The 20559-nt window shown below is 40.8% G+C and overlaps 1 protein-coding gene across 7 annotated transcripts; it reads left to right on the top strand.

Moving 5' to 3' along the window:
- Positions 1-3969: 3969 nt before the first annotated feature.
- On the top strand, positions 3970-20302 carry elf2b (E74-like factor 2b (ets domain transcription factor)). Of its 7 annotated transcripts, none has more exons than XM_026304495.2 (10): positions 3970-4277; positions 10855-11009; positions 11151-11406; positions 16065-16178; positions 16921-17109; positions 17711-17797; positions 17932-18124; positions 18294-18704; positions 18834-19008; positions 19254-20302. In XM_026304495.2, exons 2-10 carry the CDS (start codon positions 10935-10937, stop codon positions 19869-19871), a joined length of 2118 nt encoding a protein of 705 aa, XP_026160280.1. In that variant the 5' UTR covers positions 3970-4277; positions 10855-10934; the 3' UTR covers positions 19872-20302. The 7 variants fall into 7 exon arrangements, with proteins under 7 accessions (XP_026160280.1, XP_026160285.1, XP_026160281.1 ...); XM_026304500.1 differs by having other exon boundaries at positions 11154-11406; XM_026304496.1 differs by lacking the exon at positions 3970-4277 and adding an exon at positions 4657-4767.
- The last annotated feature ends 257 nt before the right edge of the window (positions 20303-20559 follow it).

A 20559-nucleotide genomic window follows, 5' to 3' on the forward strand; every position in this document is an offset into this window, starting at 1 on the left:
CATTTCACAGCAGCAGAAGGAGCATGAACTGGGCAGGTAGTCTCCTGTGTAGAATTACCTGAACCTGTGGTAACTAGACCATCCACTGACTGACATGTGATCAAGGTAAGAGGAATATCTACAATGTAGCACAACATATTTTCTTACGAAGAATCTAATGTACTGTACATACCAGAATCAACCTCCTCTTAGAAAGGAAAAGAACAAATAGCAGTTTGTGTGAGGAAACTACTGATTTATACTGCCCTTCAATGTTAAAAAGTGTAATGCAGTTTAGACAACAGTCACAATTTTGTTGTAGTTCTACACCTAAAACAGTTTAACACATTAATATCAAAACACCTTTACTTAAATATGCATTTGTAGTCATTAAGCATTGAGGAATATTGGAATATCTGAACTCCAACTATTATTTTCTCTCTTCCTTCCCTTCTTTAGAGGCTATGCCAGATCTGCGTACAGCTGTGAAGATCTTTGTCAGCTCTACAGCAGAAATTGCAGCAGCATCTGTTGCTGAGAAGAGCCTGGTGACAGCTGTCCATCAACTACAGGAAGATGGTAAAGGACTGGACTCTGCACTGGAGGCGCTGCAACCAGATGTCCCGGCAGCAACCATAGAGCTTGCACCCAGGGAAGAAGCTGAAGACATGGCTGCTGTATTGAACAAGGAGCTGAAGTCCACGGAGGCCAGTGCTGTTGACGGAGTGGCTGATGTCGAAGATGTAGAAGCTGTAGTTGCTGAAGAGGTGACGGAGGAGAATGAGGCAGCTGGATCTCCTCCTGAGGAAAGTACAGCTTCAGCCCCAGCAGTGGAGGAATTAGAAGAAGTTGAGACTGTGGTACTTGAAACTGCTCCTGATGAAGCTCTTCTTTCTACAGAAGCCTCACTTGAAGATGCTTCTCCTGCAGAGGAAACTCCTCCTGCTGAGGAGGCCACCACTTCTGCTGAAGCTCCTGCAGTGCATGCAGTATCACAAGGTGAGACAACAGATGCTATTGAGACATCTGTGGAGGATATAGCAGCTGAGGCTTCGGCTGTGGAGAAAGTGGAAGCTGCAGCAGTTGTAGCTGTGCCTCAGGTGGCAGCAGCCTCCATTTGTTCAGATCTGGAGGTGCTTTCAGCTGCAGATCCAGACCCTACAGTAGAGGCTCCAGCACATGAGGCCACACACTGCCACTCCTGCCATTCTGCTCCACCTGAATCAGTGCAAGTATCTCCACCTGCTGCTGTGGGAGGGCAGCTGGTCACCGAGGATATTACACATGAAGCCAAGGAGGTGGCGTCACTGGTGGAAGGACAAAGTAAGGAAATGTAGGCAGCAAAGGTTTCTGAACACACTATGTCAATTTTAGCATTTACTGCATATATTTTCCTATTGTTTTGTTATAAAATCTAAAACAATGGATTCACAGTATAGTCCACAAAAGCCATTTTTCAGCTGTCAGCTTTTACAATTCTTAGCTTAAACAAGCTTTAACAGTTAATATAATATGCTTCTCCTTACAGTAAAATTTTAACATGTGGTTACATATTTGTCAGCAACTATAAACTGCAGCTTATAGTATAACCTCCATAGGTGGAGGCTGGTGCAACATATATTGAATGACAATAGTGTTATATTATAAGTTAAAAAATGTCTTCATAGCAAAAGTTGTATTGTTGACAAATATTTCACATTCATAAACATTTAGACATGTTGTTTATCTACATACAGCTACCAGTGTTATAAGCCATTTATTAAGTGAATGATAAATAGGCTACAGGGACTTAATAGGACTTAAAGACTTAGTAAAACGTTAACAAACTCTCATTCATTAATTTAAAGAAAATAGTTTGACTCCAAATCCTGATTCAGAATTTGAGACACTAGGTGGCAGCACTATAAACCTTTGCCACAACAAACAGACAGAAGTTACAGGTGTGCCTGTGGGTGTGCTGGCTGACTAACATGATACATTTATATGAAGCAGACTTATTATTAACATCATTGGTTACTGTTACAAGAGGTCAAAATGTCTGTGAAAAATGACAGCAATTGTTTCACAAATGTTTTTTTTTTCTGCTGCATTATCAGCATTAAAAACTGTAAGTGAAGTAATGACAGACATGGATTCATGTGTTCCAGTTTATAAAAGTCTTACATTATTTAAGATTATTTCCTAATTAGAAGTTTCAGAGCTGATTCAGGCCTCATCTACCAAAATCACTATGGAGTCGAATAAACTTGTGTTTCTTGTGAATTACATTTAATAATGTCAACTAAGAACTAGATTTTTATATTAAAGGTCCTTTACATTTTGTCACATGTTACAAAAACAAAAACATTTTGTATTGTGAAGGCTTCTCAATGAGCACTACATTTTTAGACCTACCCATTAACACACTATAATGAACACAATAATATAATGTGGCTAAACTGATTACAGTGTTACTGTTTTTCCCTTGGGGAAACAACATAATCAAAACTCAGCTCTGACCAGATGTATTTCTATCTATATCCACAGAGCCAAAGGTGGCTATCTGGACTGTAAAAAGCTGCTCAGTGATGTAATAGTACAGATATGAAGGTAAAGAGTTAAAGCATCACAGCTACAATGCAGCTGTCTGTGTAGAATTAGAGATAGTAGAATATACATCGTACAGGATTAGTATTATTGTCAGAAAGTCACATTTTAGATTCTCACAGGAGATGAATCTATTCTCTTTAAATCAGCTACTTCCCTGTCCCCTGTAATGTACTGAACAGCATATGATAGAAGATGTTTTCTAGAAGAAGTAGCAGCTACACAAGTACTAACAAATGTCCAATCTATCTATTTAACCTCTAGGATAAGTATGCTACAAACAGATTCATTTCTTCTGTACAAAACTGATGTTGTGCTTTTTTTGTTGGGTCCACAGAAACTATGTTGGTGATGAGAGCCCCATCCTGACATGACAGTGTGCCTTTCACAACACTCTCCTATCTGTGAATCAAGTCAGGATGACCAGTGAAAACATCAAGAAAACTAGCCACAGGTTTAATTAGATAACGTGTCCTTTCTGAAATTTTAGTAGAGTTTTGTGAAATTTATTCCCATTATAACTCTTGTCCAGTAGATGGTACCCTTGTTCTAGAGCTCTTTATGCCCAGATGACTGGAATATATTTTATTATAAGCAGTCAAGTTGGTTTGTTGTTACTGTAATAATGTGCTAGCCAACCAATATCAACAAATGATGTATATGTTCTTTAAGCTGATAACAGTACATTTTATTTTCTCACTCATTTTAGCCAATATGATACCATGTAGATGTATATTTTACTCTTACCATAGTACAAATGTAGGTGCTGTCATGACAGGAGGTATTATACTGTCATTGGAATATTAATTGTGAAAGTTATATTAAGTGATTCACTCCTAGAAGTAAAGGGACCAGTGAAATATTGCACTAATACTGACTTATAATAAAAACTAATACTGGCATTTGCAAGATACAAGTGAAGATAACCAATATTGATAACATGTCCAAGCTTTTATGCATATCTACTTTCTATTTTTTTAGTTTTACTGTTGTATATTTGACCTTCCACAGAAAATGAAAATAACATTACATTACATAAATAACATGCCTCCAATAATCAAAGATTTGTAGGTGTTTGAAATATACTGTATACTGGTCATATATTATAGTTGAGATACCACTTTTTATTGTGATGTAAACAAAGTCTGTTAATCTGCTCACAGAGATACTTTAAATAAAGTGATACAGCAACAACTTCAGTTTTTTCATGCCTGAAACAGAAAACGCTGATTTGACCGTTAATCTGAGATATTTTACAGTCTGAGGAACCTTTCTGCGGGGAATTTAAAAAAATAGGGTAAATAAGTTAAATGTTTATTTGTGATAAAGAAAGACGCTCGATAAAAACAAACACTGCAGGGATGGAGTTTACTCTGGGTCAGGTGTGGTCGCTGAACGTACGTGGTGACGTCACGAACAAGAGTAGAACCACAGCGGAGTCAGTCTCCATTATTAGCATTTACTGTCCCACATGAAACACCAGGAGCACCGAGGTCTCTGCAGTCCGCCGGGATACTCCGGGGATCCTCACCGCGAGGACAAGGGGCTATCGTTAGGCTAGCTGGGTTAGCGTTAGCAGCGGGACTCCTCAGCCCGACAGTCAGAGACGGAGGGGTCACTGCCTGTCACAGAGCCACACTCCCGTTAGCCTGTTGGCTAACGTCAAGCTGCTCCATGTAAACCAAGTGAGAGGCACAGAGAGGGATTTCACGGTGAGTGAGCTATAGTTTCTTCTCTGACAGCTTGTTTTTGTCACAGCTAACTCTGCTAACGCTATTAATGTCAGTACTCAGCTGCTGCTCGTGTGCGCCATATAATCGACACAAGACTACTGAAGTTAGCACACGGCTGTTTCTGCAGAGTTCATGTAAAAAACTGGCTAATAATTCATTGATAATGTTAGCTCCGCTGAAGAGCAAAGGTATCATTACAGTTGTGCATGCCTGACACACGCTTTCTGTTTCCTTTCTGCAAACGATGCAAACAGGCGGGCAGAAACGGGGGGTTGTCATCTCAATCGATTTTAATCTTTGATCTAACCTCCTTAGCTTTTTTAATGTGTCAAAGTGAAACTGCACTGGCTTTGTTGCACAGCAAGTGAGGGCATGGCGTTGTATTGTCAGCCTGCAGTAGGATTCAGTAACAGGTGGGGATAAGTAGGCCAGTGATGCTGGCGCATGCTGTCAAAACTGTGAGACCAAGGTAACGTCTTTTTCATTTTCCTCGTTGCTTGTTGGGAATTTCTGTTGGTTAGCAAATTTGTTTCCCTTCCAATATAAATATTATTTGAAATTCATTGGTTTTGTTAGGAAAGTGTCATATGGGGTATTTTGGAATTGACTTTTAGACTTTTTCCATGTTAATGTTTTTAACTGTTAGTGAGTATTTATTCATCAAAGCAAAATGCTTAAAAAATGTTTACTTAGTAGACTTGGAAGTGAGACATAATTTTGACTGAGAAATTATTCAAAGTTTAAAATTTGTTTCAGTTTTATGTTCAAGTAATTATTTTAAACCACCTGTGTTATGGCCAGACGTTACATTACCGTGTACTACCTTTAGTTCAGTGTGTTATTTACAATTGGTGGAGCTGCTGGTATGTGGAGTTTTGATTGTGTTGGATCAAGTACCAGTGTTTATTGTCCAGAGGCCTGGAGCTGCAGTCACCAGTGTGAGCTGCAGTGTCTGAACTTAGTTGTGGCAAATGATTGACCAGCCTGCATTTTGCCCAGCTGGTATATTCTGCAGTCTAAGCTGCAGTTGAACTGTGGTCTGAAGGTCTTTGCTGTGTCCTGTGTCTTGGAGCTAAATCATAAGATACCTGTTGAAAAAAAGACACTGAGTACAGGGGCTGGAGCTGTATTTTAGTGATGATCAAATATGTCTCTGTCAATTTATTTTTTATTATATTTCCATTAATATAATAATGCACTTACCTGAATACATTTTAAAAGCTTGTGATTTATATTTAAATATTTCATCCAATCATTATCTATTTAAAACAAGCAAATATGACAGGATGCACTACAGGGAATTATTTCCCAACAAGAAATAGCCCAGCCTTAACTTCTAATCTGTATTTTACAGCCTGATATTATGGGTTCTTCTTGTTATTTTTAATAGAAGAGTCAATCATCAATCATTTGTATTTATATAATTTTGGTAACTCTGTGTGTGTTCCAGGCCACTAGCATACATAGCATACCTGCTAGACAAAAATGAGTTATGAGCTAGGCGGACAAAAACTGTACATTTCTTTAACCATGAGAGTGTTGCTTGATTTTTTTTGTTTGTTTGTTTTTTTTTTCACAGCTTGCAGAGTACAATGTTGTTTGGTCTCTGCTTAAAATACACCAGCACTTTAGATGATGATGGACAAGATTTCTTTTCACTTCTGCTTGCTCTTTGGTGGAGTCCACACTCTCACTAGGAGCAGCAATCTTATTTCCTCCTTTGTAGACACTGCGGCACGTTACGTAGATCGGCTTACTTATGTAATCGATTATGTCGATGTGTCGCCCCAGCCATAGATGTTAGATAGGGGAAACTTGAAATGTTAGGTGCAGAGTGTAATGGACAGTCAGTTCCTGAGGATCACTAAAGACTTTATATTATTAATTTACAGTCACTTTTTCGCTTCCACTACAGTAATAGCCTTTCAGTATCTACCGTACTGAAACTTGTGCTTATGTATGTACTTTATGGCTGACATGAACAGAAACGGAGCAGATCATTTTTTCAGTATTATTTAGTTGTTTTGTTTTTTTTTTGGTCAATACAAATGTTTCAGTGTCAGTGTTAATTTTGATTTTGTTTTCAGTGCCAAGTGTTTATTTTTCACTGGCAAAGTTTGAAGTCATCATTCTGGCTCCATATAATTAGACCATGAAGGCCTGACTGTCTCAGCTGATGCTCAGATGTGTTTGCTACTTGAACCCTGTGAAGCATTGATGTCGGTTCTTATCTAGAGGTGCAGTTAATTGGTGACTCCTCAGGCTGGTAACTCTAATGAAGTTATCCTCTGTGGCAGAGGTAACGCTAGGTCCAGTTTGATCGTGGTGTTTGATGGTTTTTGTGACTGCATGTTTGAGAAACTTTCAAAATTCTCCAAAATGACTGATATTGTATATCTTACAGTTACCTCTGTCATAGAGATAATTCTAAGATACAATTGTTGACACTTACAAACCTTTGGGTTTATTTTGAGCCTAGGCATTTTTTAATGTCTCTCAATACTCTTAACCTGCAGCGGCAATGACTCACAAGAAACTCATGTTAGGACTACTGTAACGGTTAGTGAGTCACAAGAGAAATAATATAGCTCGAGGACAACAAATGTAGCGATAGTTACACTGAAATGTGTGTATGTGTGGTCTAAGTTGATGTCAAGTAAATCCTGAGGTCATATATTTGCTTGTTGTGTGTGTTGGTGGAGGGTAGGGCAGGGCACAAGGCAGGGCGTTGTATCCTTACCAGTAGCCCCAGTTACTTGGAACAAAAGCTCTGTTGTTGAAAAATCATGTGACTGTGTGTTTGTGTGTGTGTGTGTGTGTGTGTCTGTGTGCGCGCTCCACCCTTGTCATGTGATCTGAGCTCAGGGCAGTGTGAGAAGTGCTGAATCGCTTTGAGAGGTTCCTTCCACCCAGGGAACAGGCAGACAGCGATCATGCAGGCAGTGGAGGAGATGGATGGCTGGGTAGACAGACAGATGGATGGATGGATGGATCTGAGACAGGGAGTCAGAGAGAGGGAAAGAAAGCTGGAGAAATCCACCTTCTCATCTCATGGATTTTTAAACAACAGCAGTCAAGTAAAGCTGCAAAGTTGTGTTGTGAGTCACGTCGACTTTTCTGTGACAAGGCAAGTATGTACTTTACCTTTTAGTTGTAATATGTTTGTTGTAATGGGGGGATGGAAATAGTTGGCCTAGGAGGATGACTGTGCTGTATTCTTGTGAAGTCTTGAGACTGCTGCTGACTCATCATGAACTGGAGCCACATTTGTAATACAATCAAGATATTTCTCATCCTTGTAATCAAAAGTTAAAAGTGAATTAAATTCGACATATATATCGCTTCTTTTATTGCAGTAGAAAAAAATTCAGTTCATGACTAGCAGCTAACTGTAAGGAATGGAAAAGCTGTACTGACTGACTGCTTTTGACCTTTTAAAATGATAGTTTTCTTTGCTAGTAACATTGCAAGTGCTGCAGGTAGTTTCTGAATGAAGCAATGTTGTAAAAGTATTAATGCAGCTTCTTTACTCCTATATGTTTGAGAAGTGACAAGGCAGCCGCATGTTCCAAGTTGTCCAGCAGGTCCTGTTATACTTGTTTGAATCATGGCAACCTGAAAGTCCTGCATGATGGACTCATTTTTGAAATCTCACTTCATTATGCATGTTGCATATTCCATGTGACTAGATACTCTGTTTTGCAGTTTTAGATGAATGTTCTCACTATTGTAGTATGTGAACAAAATTTGCCTAGCCTGCTCTAAGTGTTTCTACCAGATTGCTCTGTTGACCAAGTGAAACTTTGGCACTCCTTTTCATTCGGTTGATTTCCGATTGGTTTTCTAGATTACAAAAAAACAAAAAACAAACAAAAAAAACTGTGTGTCACAATCTGCAGATCATCCATGAATTTACATAACAACTTCTGTCAGTTAAACAGTAAAATAACAACACAGTGCAACGCATTTACACAGCTTTCTTTTGGTTAGCTGGTTTAGAATAGACATTGGGTCAGAGGCAAACAATATTAGAATGGTGGGGTTGAGAAGAAGGTTTGTTCTGCTGCAGACACTATTTTAACTTCATGAAAGAAACAAGTTAGTGTCAAGTGTTTGTTCTGTCCTGATTTTCTTGGATTCTCCAAAAAACGTATGTGGTGCTTTGTAGATGAGCTACTGAATAATTGAAGGAAGCATTTCCCAGTAGTGGAGGGAACACCAACACAGCATGGTTCATGCATTATACAGCTGTAACTGAGCATGTCCTCCTACACATCATGACTGTATGGTTTGGCTGGTTCAGTAGGTTTGCACACAATTAAAAATGCTCTGGGCAGAGAAGTGTACATTGACCATGTGTTCAGGGTGTTATAACCATTGCACTGAAAAATGCTGTAAAATTGAACTGACAAATCTGAGTCCTTATCTTTGCGTGTACCAAAGAATTAAGAAAATTTGTGTGGGATTAACTTCAAGCAGAGCATTAGCACACATATCTGTTCAAGTGGGGTGATGCGCCAGTCGCTGTGTGAAGAGCTTTAAAGGTTCAATGTGTAATATTTAGTGATATATTAGCAGAAATGGAATATAGTATTAATAAATATATTGGCATTAGTGTGTAATTACCTGAAAATCTTAATCTTAGAATGAGCCTTTTAAATCTACATAGAGAGCAGGTCTCCTTTAATCATGGCAGCCATGTTGCTCCAACATGTTTCTATAGGTCAAGGTCAAGGTCATATTTATTAGTATCGAACCTTTAAGCAACAAATATGCAGACCAAGGCGCTTCACAATAACATAATTCTATAACAAAGATGCAAATTTAAAGTTAAGTCAATGGATAGGGCCATAAAATCAAGTAAATCAAGAAAAAATTATAATTAAAAATTAAATGTATGAAAATATGAAATTTAAACCTTTCGCTCCCAGAAAACCAGTGTCTCCAAGAGTTAAAATTAAACCTGAGAAAAGAGATATGTTTTCAATTATGTTTTAAATGTAGGTAGAGAAGGTAATAGCCTGACAGATTGAGGTAGCGAATTCCACAGCTTAGTGGCCAATACAGAGAAGGCTCTGTCACCTTTGGATTTCAAGGGAGACAGTGGAACAATTAGCAATTTATCAGATGAAGACTGGGGGATCTCTGGGGTGAGTATAGACAAATAAGGTCTGAAGAAGCCCTCTGAAGAAGGCTGCATTCTGCAATGTCACCACTAGATGCTGCTAAATCTTTCACATTTTACACATGGCACCTTTAAAGCCTGCCCCATTTAGTTGCTGTCTAGGCTGTCAAATTTTCCATTCTGCCTGACACATACATTTTACAGTAATAGTGGCTGATGACCACTTGATGGCTACATGTTGAGATTGTTTATATTCCAGGCATAAAGGCAGCAGACTCACAAGCTTTGAAAATAAAGAAAAAAAAAATTTTTGTTTGTTGCAACAGTGCAAGTATTATATGTATCATAGGGAAAAATATAAGATCAAACTGTTATGTTGTCCTAACAAAACCCTGTTTGGCTTAATTTGGGTACAGGCAAGACAGAACTTAGTTTCACTTTTAACATTCTCTGCAGGGTAAGTGGTAAAGATAACAGATGTTTCCTGGCCTTAGAAGTAACACTGGACTAGATTAGTACTGTAGTATGCAACAGTGGCTTTTCTGTACAAACAAACTTTGCCTTTGTGTTTCTGGTTTGGAAATGCCAAAAACAAGGACACAACACTTCATACTCTGGTAAAGATCTGCTTTAAATCAGACCCACATCCTATTGAGAGATTTAGTGAACGGTCAGACAGAGTTAATGCTCAACAACAAGCACGAAACATGAACGAGCACCTGGTTTGAAGTTTAGTGTCACCTCAAGCTGCATTTTATTCTTGAAAACAGAATGCTCAGCTGTTTAAAAAAATATATCAAATCCCAGGAGATCAGCAGTCAGCCCTTCAGACACTGAAAAACATAAGATACTGTAGGTGGAGCATGGTGTCATGGTGTCATGCAGTTTTGTGTGTCTGTCTGTCTCACTATGCCCCGGCCTTTCTTTTGTCTTATATCCTTTTGCCGCCCTGCAGAACAGCACAGAACAGGAACTGCGGCCCTGTGGTTCTTAGCAACTGTTACCATGGCTCCAGTCCACCCTGCCTTGATCTTCCACTGGACACTGCACGTGTTCGAGGGAAGGACTTGGCTTCCTGTCAGTAGACTTCTTCCTGTAATTGCCGACAGGCACTTCCTGCAGGCCGAAGCCAAAACAGAAAAGATGAAAGAGATGCGAGAGATCTCAGCCCTTAACGAGGCCACGGATTACAGTAGGGATGGATATAAGAAAGTGTAGTTACTTATTCTGTAAGGAATTTTTCAGGTTGGCAGGTGTGAGTAGTCAAGAGTTTCAAAAATATGATCATTACTTTCTTACTTAAAATCAGATGAGGAGACTCTCATTTCTGTCCTAAGACTAACTCTTGACAAACTCTGGTCATCGATTATTGCTGCAAAGTCTAAATTTCAACCTTATCATTTTCTTAATATGTGCATCTTTTCTGTCCAGGTGCCATTGTTTGCCACACTGGTGGAGGCCCCCTGGCAGAGGCACTGGCTGTGATTACTGATCCCAGAGGAGCATGAGTCATGACCTCGGTGGTGCTGGTTGACGCAGGTGGAACAGTGGTGGAGTATGTTACAGCGGAAGAGGACCTCCAGCAGGTGGGTAGGACACAGACAAAAGCAGAAATAACACTGGCACTGCGGACCATAACAAAACTTTCCTTTCTTGTCTCATTTATTGAAATAATGTGTGCTTGTTTAGTAACATTCTGACTTTCTTGCTCTTTTCTCTTCCCCCAGCAAGAGGGAGAGTGTGAGGTGGATCTGGAGCTGGAGGGAGAAGTGGAAGGCGAGTGTGAAGCTGAAGAGGCCTATGAAGAAGTACAGGACAGAGAGGAGGCTGAGGACTACCCAGCAGTCATAGTAGAGGAGGTACCTGGTGCCAGCCTGGTAGAGGAGCAGGGGTACTCAGCCCAGGTGTTGGTGTATGACGATGAAGCATACCTGATGCAGGAGGTCTGTGATGAGCAGGAGGTGGAGACAGAAGGAGAGGAAGGTGAGGCATAAATGCTTGTATATTTATAAGAAATTTGATTTAACATTCCCTCATAATCTGTCTTTGGCTGTGTAGGTTGGTGCAAAGTATCACCATCTCTAACTCTATCTCAAGACATAACACATACACTTTATTACCAGAATGCTCACCACAAACCTTGGTCATTACACAACCTGTTTAGCTGTTTTTGAGAGACTGGACTTGTTTCTTTTCCATATCCTGTTACCATTATTTGTGTGCAGGTCTTGTTTTAGCCAGGTTACCAAGGGTTTGTGTTAATAACAAAAGGAAATTTTACCTGCTGTTGTATTATTTACATTATATATGCTCTTTGTTTCACAAACCCGACACTGGTACTGGACTTTTGACTTCAGTTTTGCTTCAGCTAACTGGCTGACGATAGCTTTAGCTTACTGTGAAGGACCATACCATGACCCTTCACACATTTGCAAAGATGTAAGCATTTACATCATTTCAGCTGGTGCCACTGCAAGACGTGTTGGACAAATTACAAAGTAATAACAAAGTTATAGCAAAGTACCGAAAATAAGAGGTAATTTAAAACTAAATCCACTAAGGTGTTTGTACTGTATTGCTGTATTTGAATGATTTTATGGTGCAGTACAGCATGTAGACTGTAGTACATTTTTTTATATCTATTACTGATCGTTCCATCCTATATTACATCTTTGTGTTCTCTGTTGCCTCAACCTGAATTCAAAGCAACTTGGGCTGGTGCTTAAATTTGAAAGCGAAATAAATGTGGCTTGTTGTTTGATAATTAGAGAACACATTGAAGAATGTGGGGACCAACGAACTCAGAGAGTGTTGTTGTTTATTGTGGTTTGGCTAAAATGGGCTGCATTTGTCCTGTGATTTTTCTGACCAGTAGAATGGCCTGGTAATGCAAGCTGCAAGCTGCAAGGGTTACAGACCTCTGTGTCGAAACACTGCCACCCTGTGGATTTTTTTGGACATTTACTACTGTACTTCATGAACTGAAATATCCAGCTTCACCTAAGTATCATTAGTTCTTTCCTTAATAAAATGTTGACCTTTGTCCAGGGCAGTCTTCATATGACATAGACTGGCTGATGGAAGCATATTCTACTCTATTCGAATCTATTCTATTATAACACTGAACTTTTGAAGATTGTCCATAATTATATCCCCAAGCTTTACTGGCACATAATCTAAATCACAGCATGTACTGCTTGCAGGAATGTCATAATTGCTAGGAAATGTTTTGCAATGCATAATTTTTCCCATTCTGTCTGCTTGGATGTTAGAAGATTTGAAGAAATAGTACCAGCTTGTTTACATTGTATTTAATCCTGGTTCCAAATGAAAATGTTTTCTCTGAAGGATACAGTGATTAGTATGTTGAAGTAGAAATTAAAAAGTAATGGCACTGGTTAACACATTTTGTGTGACTGTTCACATTGTTTCAGTAACCTTGTAGACAAATACACTGCCATAAAACAAAATTGCAAATACTATAATGCCGATGCCACATTTCCACAGAAAGCAGTTCCACTGCACAACTGCTGTGTGCGCTGCACAGTATTAGGAAACAGATGTGTTAGCACTTCTGTTGTGTTTAGGAAATACACTATTGTTTGCCTCAAACCTTAGGAATATTCACACTTTTTGAACTTTTTATTTTTTATTGGTTATACTCTGATAGGCAATAGCTATTGTGAGAGAAGCAATTATTAGGTAATGACCCATACTGTAATTTATCCATTCTTCCATCCAACATTTGTCTACTACTTAACCTCTCAGGGATACACCATGGAGACAGATCACTAGTCTATCACAGGGTTGACACATAGAAACAGACTCACACTTAACACCCATAAGCATTTAGTTTCACCAATTCACCTAACCTGAATCTGCATGTGTTTGGACTGTGGGAGGAAGCTGAAGTACATGGAGAAAACCCATGCAGGCACAGGGGGAACATCTGAACTCAGGTTTGAATCCCATTCTTCAAAGATTCATTCTTGATGAGCATGGGGTTCAATCCTGGAGTTTGAAATTCCTGATTTTCCCTTTAGGGATGAATAATGTTTATCTCCTCATCTCTCATGGCACAAAGAAATCCTAGTCATGCAGATTCTACAGTTCTTAACAGTAAATCTTAACAGCGGTGCTGTGGAACAATTAGGTTTCTTTGTGCAGTGCGTTCATTGAAACGCAGAGGACGTACGGCTTTATTTGACGTAGTCAGTACGTAAGAGGGGGAGGGCAAAGGAAGGATTTCCTGTGTCGGTGGCGGAGGGATACCGTTCTGCCACCGTGATGTGTCTCATGGCTTTCCTATTAGCGGCGGAGTGATCTGAGCTTGTAGCTTCCCATGCAGTTCAGTGAGAAGTCAATGTGAATCTGCAGCGAGGGGAAAACATGGCGACTTCACAACGTGAGGGGCACGCAAACCAGCTCGATCTGCTCATCAGAGCCGGTAACGTATCTTTTTCTATTCCACCTCGAGCCGAGAGCGAAGCTCAGCGCGCCGCCTGTGATTTGAGCCGCGGCCGCTGCGCCTCAGTCCGCTGGGCAGTGTGCTGAGGCAATGGAGGGCAATCAGGAAGTGATCACCTTGGTAGCAACCTGCATGGCGTTGCTGCGCGGTTTGTAAGAGCAGAGAAATGTTCGCGGGCCCTGCCAGGCTGCACGAACAGGTCGCTGTTTGCACGGAGTGTGTTTTGCACGTCGGGGCCGGCCCTTCTCGCCGCGGTGGGATACAGAATAACGGTCCGCAGGTCGTCTCTGCACAACCAGGAAGTGCAAAGATGTTGTGTTTCCTACGTCTTTGCCACGCTGTCTGAGTCGGAAGGACATGTGGGTTTATTTTATGAACCTGGCACTCTTCGCCTCATATTTCACTGAGGGTGTTACAGTAGCTCGCTCTTCATACATGGCCCAGTAGCTTTTTAACGTACGCACTGCAATGTTGTAATCTGCTTTTATTTTATTTTTAGACGCGTCAGATGGCCGTGATGTTCTTGTTTCACGGTTTTTTTTTTTTTTTTTTTTTTTTCTTATTGCTGTGACTGGGGGGGACTGCTCGGACCGGTAGGTGTGAGAAGTGCCCCGGACGGTCCCAGCCCACAGATACCCAGTCAGTGCCATGTACTCCGCTAGTGAAGCTTTCTGCTGTAGAAACACAGCCTCCACTCTGCTTCAGATTCAGCGCCATGTAAACGCATTTTGGCTCATTTCCATGGCGGAAGCTTTGTTTATGTTAGGGGGCAGGGCGTGACTCAGATTGGCAGTCCCGTTGGTCCAATACCGGTGGCCTTGGTTTAAAACGTCAGCAGTGGTCCAATCAGCTTTAGCCGGGGCGGGTTGCTAGGCCGCAAAAGAGCCAATAGGAGGCGGGGCGGGTGTTGATTGACAGGAGGATTTGTGAGCGTCTTCGAAGAGAAGTGGAGGGAAAGGATAAGGAGTGTAAACACGGAAGTCATCAGAGGCAGCGCTGCTTCTTGTTCTTGGTACCATTACATAGCTCTATAGGTGTAACTGAGATATTCTCCTCAGCTTTTACACACTTCCTGTATATTCTAATATCACCAGTCTTCATTTACTACAAAGTTTTTGTATTTTATTCTCATGTTATGACGTGCTGGATAATAGAGAACGACCTGAAATAAGCAAAGTGTCTGTGTGTACTCCTGTGCGTGAAGCCCAGCTGCAAATCTCAGAGCCCACACTTTTGGGCATCCTGCACTCATGAGATGCACAGCAGGCTGTAGGGTCTCTGCTGCGATGGCTAGCAGCGTGCTCTGTTTGTGAGAGCTACAACCTAAAGATAGCCCATTTCTCTCCTGACTGTTGCCTCAGTGAGATAGCCAAACATGGACAGGGCAGGGTGTATTGGCATCTCATGTTTCCCTACAGTGACTGACAACAGCAGGTGCCCCACATGGGCCTTGTCCCACGTGTTTGTTGACAGGCTGAATGCTGTTTTTTTTTATTAAACATCAATGCTTATTGTTCCATGTGTCACCATAGGTTTGATGAGTAAATAAGGTGTACATTAGGGCTCTAACTGCCTGATGTGACTTTCTTGCATGCTGATGTTTAAGGACAGCTGTAGCTGTAGTGAAAGTTTACTTGACCTCCCTCAGCGTGCTCTCATGTTCAGTGTTCTCAGCCATTCTTGTTATTACAGCTTTAAAGAAAAGCCAAAGGTGTAGTGTTAAGCAATTACAATTGCTAGTTGAATGAGCTACGAATAATTAAAATGTAATAGTTGTACTTTAACACAAGTCATACTGTGTCTGAATCAAATTTACTTTGCTGACTTGAAAATGTCCTGTCTGTGAACTAGAAGCAATTTGGTTTTTCACTAGGGGGCACCATGCAGTTTCATGTTGTTAGCAGCACAGTGTGAGTAATGTATAAATATTTTGCAAACACTTCTTAAAATTGTTTGGTCTTTGAACATTTACATGGGTACATGTAGAGGTTTTGCCTTTTGACACATTTAAGTAAGGGGCAGCAAGGAGGACTGAAGTGTCATTGAGCAGGATACAAGTTTCTGCTGTGGGGAATAATAATAAGAAACTAAAGCATGATAAAACTGGCTCCATAGGGCCTAGAACCCTATTTTTTCTCAGACTATGTGCCAATTGATTGTGTGTTTGTTTCAGTGGAGGCTTCTGTCCACAGCACCAGTGTCCACTGCTCTGACAAGACCATTGAGGCTGCAGAAGCTTTGCTACACATGGATTCACCTTCCAGCCTCAGGGAGGATCGCAGTCCAGGTATTTCACACACTTAATGCAAACATGGGTGTTTACACAATTTAAAAATGCTTCCTCTTGAAACTGATGTGTAATGTTTTGTGATGTGTTACATGTTTTTAATTCATTTGCATCGTGTTGAATGGTTGGTGACAATTAAATGACCAATGACATTTCCACTGCTCTGTCATGTTAAAAGCAAATGAGGAGGGGGTTTAAGGGCTTGCACACTAAGTCTTGTTTATGGAACTTTATGGATGTGCCTCTTTAACTTGTATGTCTTTCCAACACCATACGCATTCATTAATTAAGCAGATCCTTGTTGGCATAGAAAGCCTGGTGTAAAGGACCACTAGCTGTTCTTCTGCACATCCTGTAGAAGAAATCAGGGCTGGGCGATAAACCGATTTTATTGATTAACTTGAATGTGTAGTTTACATCGACTTGTTTGAATGAAAATCCCGCCGTGCATTTAGGTGGTTAGCGATACACAAACAACAGCAGGGAGGAACTTGCTCCCAAGAAAGGCACCGTGTCATCCGTAATTTGGAATTGGTTCGGTCAGACGCAGAACAAACACCCTGCTGCAAAGTGTGTTTGAAGTCTGTTGCTAGCAAAGGTAGCAGTACTATCAATTTACTGCAGCACCTCACAGCACTGTCACTGTTGCACAGGGAGCAATAATAGTCAGATTTTTTTAAATCACAGAATATCAAAACTTTATAGTGCAGTAACTATTGCCTCTTTCTTTTCCTTCATCCAGAAGCTTTTGTCCCACCCTGCATAGCAACACCAGACTTCCTCCATGCAGCCATGCGTCCTGACATGATTGCAGAGACAGAGGTGGAGATATCGACAGAGGACTACTGCGAAGAGGAAGACGAGGATATGGTTACCATGCTGGAAGAGCCAGAGCCAGAACCTGACCATGAACCTGTTAGGAAGAGGAGAGGTAAACATTTACACATTTTTGTTAGTGTCAACACATGATTTATGTGTATAGGGAACTTAAGAAGGCTGTGGAGAATCCTGCAAAAATGTTTTAACTTCATGCAGTTGTAGTCCGCTATTGGCACTATGTTGTATGGAGAAAGAGCCGTGGCTTGGAAGAAAGAAAAGCTATGCTTTGTATGTTTCTCAAGTTGTAAATGGAAATGAGATGGCCTCAGAAGCCAGGCCAAAAACCTTTGAAAAACCTTTGACCAAAACCTTGAATTACACAGAATCATGTGATCTCAGAGCACCGCCTAGTGGCAGAGTTTTATTAAGCATCATAGGTCTGTGTGTGTGTGTGTGTGTGTATATATATATATATATATATATATATATATATATATTTTTATATATATATATATATATTTTTATATATATATATATATATATATATATATATATATATATATATATATATATATATATATATATAAAAATATATATATATATATATAAAAAAATATATATATATATATATATATATATATATATATATATATATATATATCAGAGCATATGGCACTACAGCAAATAATTAAACAAAATTTTTCCTTTTGTAGGTGGACGGAAACCAAAGACTCATCAGTCAGCTGTTTCCAATGGCTCACCTGACCTCGGCATCAAGAAGAAACCAAGAGAGGGGAAAGGTATGGAACAGTACGAGTCATATAAGCTGGATTTCACATAAATGTATATAGAACTGTTGATTTTCTAATTTGTAAAGCTCTGATACAGATGGATCAGCATTTAGCAGTGCACTAAACTAAATGAGTCCCAGCAGGAAGCACCACCTACCTATGGGAGTTCCTGTTGGACCTCCTCCAGGACAAGAATACATGTCCCAGGTACATCAAGTGGACACAGAGGGAGAAGGGCATCTTTAAACTTGTCGACTCAAAGGCTGTGTCAAGGCTGTGGGGCAAACACAAGAACAAGCCAGACATGAACTACGAGACCATGGGACGGGCTCTACGGTTAGGAATCTAATTGGTTTTGTCTGTTTGTTGTTTTTTTTTTGTTTGTTTGTTTATTTATTTATTTTTTATTGGACATTTCAAATACATTTTTCGTATTTGTTTTTTTTTTTTTTTTTTTTTTTTTTTGAGAGCAACATCATAACTCCTTATCATTTTTTCTCCTCAGATATTATTACCAGCGTGGCATCCTCGCCAAGGTAGAGGGTCAACGGCTGGTTTACCAGTTCAAAGACATGCCCAAAAACATTGTCATCATCGATGACGACAAGGGAGACATGGCTGCCCCTGACGATCTGATTGGTTCAGACAATGCCACATCCTATGAACGTGTGCTTCCGCCATCCGACATGGTGCTCCAGGCAACTGAGCTGTCGTCATCCAAAAAGCCTAACATTCTGCGGGCTGCTAACAAAGCCAATGTGGTCCAAGCACCCATCGCTACAGGCACTAAGACGGTAACAGGTGGCGCTGCAGTGCCAGCAGGGGTTTCACGAATAGTGAGTGTTTCAGCAGCCCCAGATGGGAGCCAGACCCAGCGGTCTCAAACAACTGTCATCCCAAACACTACTGGGCCCAGGTAAGACCCTGAGACCCTCCCTCTGAGAGACAGAGCCCTCCTGGTTTGACACATCTCATCTTAGGATTGTGTAATGCACAGTTTCCCAGGATTTTTATCTTACTGTGTTGTTTAATCTCTCATCTACAGGACATTGCGGGTGGCTATGCAGGTGCCCGTTGTCATGACAACATCACTGGGTCAGAAGATCTCTACAGTTGCTATGCAGCAGCCGGCAGGAACAACAGGGGCAGCGGGCCACCCCACCCTGCTCACCAACACCTCTATGAGTGCCACTGCTGCTAACACCAACTCCCAACAGAAGGTGTGTGGAAGAAAAGATTTTTTAATGACTTTCCTTGAATTAGTTAATCTATCTGTTTATTACCACATATCTCTGTCCCAGTTGCATGGCATATTGAAAAATTTAATTTTTACATAATATTTTTAATATTAGCATGGCAATTCTAGGCCATATCATACCTCCTGGTTTTCCATGGTACTTTCATTAATTGGCAGGTATGGTCACAAAAAAACGCAATAAATTGCATCTCTGTGTTTTTTGACTAGGTTATGATTCAGACCATCCCCACCATGGTCCCAGCCACAGCGGAGAATGGAGAGAAGATCACTGTCCAGCTGGCCAAGATAATCACAATCCCAGCCCACCAGCTAGCTCAGTGTCAGCTCCAGCCCTCCACAGGCACAAACAAGCCCAGCATTGCAGCCTCCCCAGCAGGCATCAGCCTCCTTGGGAGCCCGCTGACACTCCGGGCCCTGGCCCATGTCGGCGTCAGCCCAGGAACACAAGTGATGAGACTCACTGTGCCGGCACAGACGCAACAACAGACTATTGTGGTGTCACAGCCAGGAAGTGTTGGCGGTGGGACGGGGGCAGTTACGGCATCGACGGCCAATCAGACCGTGGCAGCACAGCCTCACATCATTAGCGGTGTCATTAATGGTTCAGAGCTGGTGATAGGAGTGCCAGCTGCCGGAGGAGTCGCAGTGGAAAAGGTTAAGGCTGCTGCAGTCCAGGTTCAGGCTGTGCAGGTGCCGGCCACAATGGCAGTCCAACAGAACCAGGTAAACACCAAAACTGTTCAATCGGAGACCATGGATGCTGAGGTGGTTATCAAACTGGAAACACCAGATGTGACAATAAAGAGAGAAGAGCCTGAGTGCTGAAGTGCACACATCTACCAATACCCATCTTCTCGTTCTCAGCCTGAGAGCGTTAGTTTGTACATGTCTGAAGTCAGTTTTACTCTTGTAATAACTAGCAGCAGTCTGTGAGAGTTTTAAGATACCTAAATGCCTGTCTTCAGCTCTTTCCTGTTGCTGCCCAGAACTATACTGAACCACGCCAGTCTCCCTCAGAACCACACTGAAACCTCTGAGTGTTGCATACAGAGCCCTGCAACATAGGAACATGCAGACTTTAAAGGAACTTGTTGGGAAAGGTAAAGGGACCAACCTTGATCACTACAAGTTATGCCTTTTAAATTGATCGCTATCACTGACTGCAATTGGGGAAAAAAATGTAAAAATACAAGAAAAGTTGAAACACTACAAAATGAGGCAAACAATTCTAGTGAACCAAAATATGGACTGTTTTTAAAAAAAGACAGAGTGGAGGGTGTAATCAAGCTTTTGTAGAGAGGATTTGTTTCTGATGTTGCCTCTACAGATGTTAAAACCAGCAAATTAGCCTGTTTTTTTTATTTACTTGTATCACTGTGCAGAGAAAGTGTGGGTGGTGCTATGTGATTCAAAGATGTTCTAAGGAACAATGGCAAACAAAAAATCATTTATGTACATATTTATACACACACACATATATATATATATATATATATATATATATATATATATA

Source organism: Mastacembelus armatus, chromosome 1 (assembly GCF_900324485.2).
Source record: "Mastacembelus armatus chromosome 1, fMasArm1.2, whole genome shotgun sequence".
Taxonomy (NCBI): domain Eukaryota; kingdom Metazoa; phylum Chordata; class Actinopteri; order Synbranchiformes; family Mastacembelidae; genus Mastacembelus; species Mastacembelus armatus.